Source organism: Merops nubicus, unplaced genomic scaffold (genome assembly GCF_000691845.1).
Source record: "Merops nubicus isolate BGI_N331 unplaced genomic scaffold, ASM69184v1 scaffold26958, whole genome shotgun sequence".
NCBI classification, from domain to species: Eukaryota; Metazoa; Chordata; class Aves; order Coraciiformes; family Meropidae; genus Merops; species Merops nubicus.
Genome location: NW_008626759.1, coordinates 7,710 through 14,118, shown reverse-complemented (window position 1 = coordinate 14,118; position 6,409 = coordinate 7,710). Strand labels below are relative to the sequence as shown.

At 50.4% G+C, this 6,409-nt stretch overlaps 1 protein-coding gene across 1 annotated transcript; it reads right to left on the bottom strand.

The window, feature by feature from the left end:
• Positions 1-2,259: 2,259 nt before the first annotated feature.
• Positions 2,260-5,380, bottom strand: GRXCR2 (glutaredoxin, cysteine rich 2; the record flags this gene model as incomplete). The annotated part of the gene is made up of 2 exons (XM_008946118.1): positions 5,036-5,380; positions 2,260-2,475 (listed from the first exon to the last, which is right to left on the bottom strand). Coding segments are annotated over exons 1-2 (561 nt in total), but the record flags the coding sequence as incomplete, so codon positions are not given.
• Between the last annotated feature and the right edge of the window lie 1,029 nt (positions 5,381-6,409).

The window sequence follows — 6,409 nt, the reverse complement described above, 5'->3', positions numbered from 1 at the left end:
AAACCCCAGCTGAGCTGCAGGTGCCACAGGGCTCCGGGGGTGCTGTGCTGCCAAACGCTGGGCACCCCCTGCAGGGCCGGGGTGCCTCCACCCTGCGGGCACCGCCACGCGAGGTCCGGTGTCTGCGGCAGACAAGGGGGGCAGCGACAGCAGAGGGCCAGCAGTCACGTTTATGTGCCTTTCCCATCTTTTAAAAGCTTGCCACAACAGTGAGGCTGCTTGAAGGTTAAAAAAGTTTTCAGGAGAACGGTGCCGTGGTGCAGGGATGCTGGTCCTGGTCAGGCAGCACAGATCTGGCAGGGCTGCAGGCCACGTTCGTTGCAAGCTGGACATCGGAGAGCCCTGTAGGACTCCCTGAATCTGTTTGCCAGCATTGAAAACTTGCTCCCATGGCACAGCGAGCAAGGAGCAGAGCCTGACCCTTTGCACTGGGAACAACAGTGCTCAGCATCTCCTTCCTGAAAGAGAGATCATGAAAAAAACTGTTACTGGGCACCGGACACCAAAGTCAGTAACCAGCCTGAAGGAGGGGAATTCTGTCCTCTGGCCTTCTGCATAACTGTTGCTCCTGACTCCACTCTGCCCGTCATAACTCAGTTTTCTTCAGCAAGATTTTCAAGAAAAAAGCTCATGTATATTTGGGGACAGTTTGTGGGTACTTCTAGAAAATGAGAAGTTAATGTGACTGGGCTTACAACACAAAGCTTTCAGCTTTTTTCCCTGTCCAAGGGTCTGCACAGCTCCACCCCTCATCTTGTCATTTCTTAACACATCCATCTTCTCAGTTCTGTATCCTCCGTTTTGAGCCAGGCTTCATTCCTTCATACATTTCTTCTCACCCTCTCCCCCCCAGATCCCTCATCACCAACACAAACAGCATCTTTCAAGCTGTCCCTTGTGCCTGCAGCTCTCTCCCAGGGTGCCAGACAGCCTCTTTCAAATCCCATCTTAAAATTCAGTGCTTCCACAGAGCCCAGAAATGATTAACTATCTGCATCAGGAAGAACACAGCGAGGTGAAGGATTGGGTTTGATGTCAGGCTCAGAGTCCTGCATCATTGCCGTGCAGCAGTTCTGCTTTTCATGGCACTGTGGAACAAGGTTCTAAGACTGGGGGGTTCCTACTTGCTTCATATTGCTGTCTGCCTATGGATTTAATAGTCCAAATTAATTAACTTCTCAGAAGAATAATCTTCCTGTGGTTTGATCAACATTAGATGAATGTTCCCAATACCAGAGTTATAGAAGGTCCAAAATCATTTAAAAAAAAAAAAAAAAAACAACATAGGTTTAGGACCTTCAAGTTCTACTTTTGGTTTCCAAACATCAAGGAGAACAGAAGTACTTTGCTGGGTTTTTCCCAGGTTAACAACTGTCTCTGGAACGATGCCTCAGAGGAGCTGCTGTCCTTCTCCACAGCGTGCTCCCCCAGTGCAGGCGGCTGGAGGAAGGCCACCAATTACCTCACCAAGGTCCTCTCCCACACATATTCCCCCAAAGGCCAGGAGTCATTTTTTGATGACTCAGATCAGTGTCTGCTGGGAGCTGGGGTCAATCTTGGCTTTTATGTTAAAGCCCTCTTTCTGAGAGCCAAGTTTATTTCGAAACTGCCAAAGGCCAAAACTCCTACCTTGTTTCTCAGGACTGCTTTCAGTTTTCATGGGTTTTCATGCAAGTGAGCCACCAGCAAGGCTCATGGAACAGAAGGACCAAGGTAACCTGCACTTAGCACGGGTCAGCCTCAGATCTGCAAAACTGCAGTGCTTCATATTGGCCCTGCACAACAACATTACGTTCTGTGGGATCAAAGTATGGGCAGACTAATTGGGATTCCAACCAACAAAGACTAACCCGTGAGAAAACAAGTGGAAGGCACAGTCCTATTTCAGCCGATATTAAAATATTAGCCTCTGGCAGTCTCAACCACAGAGCAGCTGTGTTTGGCCTTGTCAGGCTGCAGAAACTCCGGCCTGCTCTCTCCCCAGTGGGAGATGGTGACAGAGTGGACCTCAGCCAAGCTACATCCACATCAGTGGTCCCCAGGAGCAGAAGCGGGCGGGACCCTGAGCCTGTGGAGGCAGAGCAGCTGTCTGCAGCGCCGTGCCGAGCCGCCCGGGAAGGGGGCAGAGTGCTGCTCTGGAGCCCAGCTGAGTGCCCGAGACAGACAGACGTGGGGCGTGGGTGGGAGTACTCGGGGGTCTGACCAGGGCTGTGAGGCAGAAGCCTTAGGGGAGCACAGACCCCTTCCATTTTCTCTTACCTGCACATACTGGTTGCAGGCAGCCTTTTTTTCCACAGCTTTCTTATGTTCGCCACCGAGTCTTTCTTTCCTTTCTTGGTGTAGGAAGGCCCAGTCCCTTATTCCCTCAGTCTGGATGATTCTTCTCATGAGCTCTTTCTGGTCCATCGGTGCACGGACGATTTTCAGGTTATTAGTGTAGATGATGATCTTGCCAAAATCTAGAATTGGGGGAGCCTGTAGAAGGGTCTTTTCAGTGTCTCACCTGTATAAATACACTCTACAAACACTGATGATCCCGGGGCTTCCAGAAGAACATCCCCTCTGCCCAGTCATCTGCTTGGCTTGCTCTGCAGCACAAGCCAGATCCTCACCACCACCCAGAGCACTGAGCAGGACAGTGTGGAGAAATGGCCCTAATGGGCCTTGGGATCAGACCAAGACTTTGGGTCCAATCTTAGGAGCTTCACTTGAATGTCATGTTCTGGCTGGGAAGCAACCCCTACACAAGAAAAAAAGAAGGCACCATTCCAAGAGCAGTGGTGCTGGCATGTATGGAAAAGCAACCTCTGCATTGGGCACTGACCTTCTTTAAAGGCTGAGTAGTTGGGAGGGTGGGGGTGGAGAAGGGGGTTTCATGGTTCTGGCCAGAAGTAGAAATTCTCCACTGTGCTGAGCTATTCTGCAGCCCTTGATGGTTTTTTTCAGATTTAAAAGAAAGCTTTTCTTTATCATTTATGAATGCTGGCAAAAGGGTCAGATGATAAAAAAAACCCTCATTATCTAATGCTACATTGTGCTCCTAACAGTGAGAAGCCAGTCTAAATAACCATCTCTGGGCACACTTAGTTTATATTCTTTCCTAATGATGCTAAAGGTGAAGTGGGCACATTCAGGCATTTCTCTGAAAGCAGCACTTTGCTCACCAGGTCCCTTCTCCCTTTGCACTACGTGCCATATGAGAGTTCCCACAGCCTATTGCTTTGCACACTCTTCCAATTTCACTCTGTTTCTGTGTCGAGAAGCAAAGCAGGAGAGGTTCTCCTGAGAAATACCCTGGGATGCAAAAGGAGATGTTCTCCTTTGAAAATTCCCTGCCAGAGTCTCATCAGCTGGCGTGAGGGGGATGACAGCCCTCCTGGGAACCAGGCACTGGCTTCCCCGTGGGGAGACGGGAGGGGGAGGCAGGTGAGCACCCCTGGCAGAAGGCTTTAAAAGCCTCCTGTCTGTTCACACAGACACGGTGCCTCCAAATACCAAGTGCCTGTTGACACAAAACAGCAGTGGTACTGGACAGGGTGATGGCTCCAGGTATTTATGGTTAGGAAGCTATGGAATGGCGACGAGCGTTCCCCAGGAATGCAGAGCCAATTAACGGGATGTGTAAGATCCCATCAGTGCTGTCTGTAGGCAGGAGAGACTCAGCGCGGTTTGGTTTTTTCAGTTAATCTACATGTCCAGTGTGTCAGCTAAATATAGTTCCAATATCAGACATCTGGGCTTCCTACAGGCAAGAATCAGCACCAAGAATTCATAGACTTCTAATGTATTCAAATCAGGCCCATAAAAAGAATTTTATACTTTTTAAAGCACTTCAGTCTCCTTAGTTGTGTGAGTGCCAGAGTGACATTCCTTATTTACCCAAGGGCGGTGACACAATTTCCTTGCTATCGCAGCAGTTGGGGTGTTGGAGTGACCTCATCTCTTTCTCTGGAATAAAACTCAGCTCTTGACCTTTCTGCCAGCAGCTGGGGCGTCACCACCGAGCAGGGCTGTGGGGCTGGGGGTGTGAGGGGGGCTGGACAGCAGGCTGCTGTGTTTGCTGACACAGACTGCTCCTGTGCAGCCTGAGCGGGGTCGGGCTGAGCCGTCTCCCCGGGAGAGGCCTGATGCCAGCCCAGCCAGCTCTGCTCACACCGCTCCCTTCTCATCAGCTCTTCCCTGGGAGACTCACCGCGGGTTTTACACGCCTGCTGATGATATCCTACAACACTCCATTCAGGGGTTGTGTATCAGCGTGACGTGGCCGAGTTATCAATAGTGCCAATGTGCCGTCATTGTTACACTAATTGTTTAATTGGTACGTCTAGATTGGATAAAACCAAGTAGCAGTAAAATTTACGTAAATCTAATTCAACAGGATAAGAAAATGAACATAATCCCTGAGTATTAATCTGTGTAACATGTATTACACATACTGGCTTTTTATTAGGACTAAAGAGACTCTTCTATATCAATGGCATTAATTAAATGCTAACAAAATACCCAGTGAAACTAAGCTGGGATTTTTGAAGTGGCCAAAGGGGAATGCTGGCTTGCCAGAGGCTGCGAGGCCTCGCGCTGCCCCTGGCACGAGCCTTCCTGCCAGCTGCAGTCATGCAGCTTTAATGCTTCAAATATAAGTAATTAAGATATTATCCACCTTACATATGACTGTTTTAAATGCAGTAGAATTACTATGTATAGATACTGATCTATATGGAAGTGTTGTACCCTACTCTACAAGATGGACAGATGGGAAGGAGCCTGGGGAGGAGATGGAGCCCCCTGAGCAGACGCTGCTCCCCGCCGGCTGTGCTGCCGCAGACACGGGTCCTGCCACTGGCAGAGCCAGCAGGACACAGCTCCTGGGGGAACCATTCACCATCGCCCCTTGAAAATCCTGGGCTAACAAAGCTGAGGTTTATCTGAATGAGGTTCCAGCTTGAGACTCCCGTTACCATACTACTACAGAAAATGGGTCAGTCTGAAGTTGGCTTGCAGACAGATTGCCAGCCCTGGGCTGGACGTTACTTACCCTGCAGGGACTGTCGCTCGGCTGGCAGTCGCTGAGCAGAGGCGAGTTACTGGTGAGGCTGTATTTCTTATCCTCCTTGAATATGCTGATCTGCTGGGCAGTCAGCTTGGCCGGCGAGTAAAACCTGTTTTCTGGCGTTTCCCCAGCCCCACAGCAAAGGTCCCCTGGCTCGAAGCTGTGGCGGAGGAAACGCCGGGTGCGCTCTTTGGCCGGGGGCTCCAGCTCCTGCCCGTCTTCGTAGACTTGTTTTAGCACTCGGCCGCTGTAAGCTGAGGATATTTTGAACCTCACTTTGCGGGGCCTTCCTTCATGCCGCTGATTGAGTTTCTTCTGGTGCTCATCCATTATTAGGATTTCAAGCAGCAGGTCCTGGAGATGAACTCCAAGAGCTCTGGGTCCAAAAGAAAACTCTCCCCAGCTTCCACCAGCCACACAATGCATAATTCAAGGTTTCTAGTAGTTCCTCTCATCTTACGTTAAAACTGACACCACGCTTTAAATATTGATAGATATTCACAAAGAGAAAATATCGATGGTAGTGAAATATCAGGCAGGTTGGTGAAGGGTTGGACAGGCTGGCTTACCACAAGAGGAAAGGAGTTAACTTGGGGAGGGTAGGATTAAATAGGAAACTCTGCCCATGTTCTGAAACCATGGAAATGTTTCTGCTATGTGCTGTGATAAGAACTACCCCAAATACACCATCTCAGCAGCTTTTCACAGTTTTCTGACAAGGTGAGAAGTTAAAAAGACAAGTTCACAGAAAAAGCAATCCAGCTTCACAAATAGCAAATGTGAATAATTCCTCTTCCATTCTTGCGCCAAAACCCTGAGAGTATAAAGCTCCATTTCATTTTAATCCAAATGTGTTCCTCTACAGGTTGGTGGAGATCTAATTAAGATTTTCTCTTTAGCTTTCAGTCCCTATTTGTAATTCTTGCTGCCTTTCAGGGCCTTTTGGCCATTCTGAGTTTGCTTTTCAGCTTTAAAAGACTGTCACCTCCCAGGGGCCACGAGAGGCCCCGTCCTCTGCTCACCTGCAGCCCCCTGCACCTGCCCAAGGGGCACAGAGAGGGCAGCCCTCTGACGGGGTCAGCTGTCTCCCTGGTGAGCAGAGCAGGGGCTTGCAGAGGTGCAGAGCAGCTGGGGACGGGCCCCCAGGCCCAGGTTACCCTGGAAGAGAAGAGGCATCAGCGTTTGGCAGCTCTCAGCTTTGCAGGGCAGGAGCTCTGCACCGTGCTGGCCGCAGCCAGCCCCGCTCAGCCCCCAGCTGAGGGAGCTCCCTTCCCCAGTGCTGACACAGCCCCCGCTGCCCTCCCACCACAGCCCAGCCTCGGACCCCTGCTGCCCCCCGGCCCAGACGCTGCTGGCGTG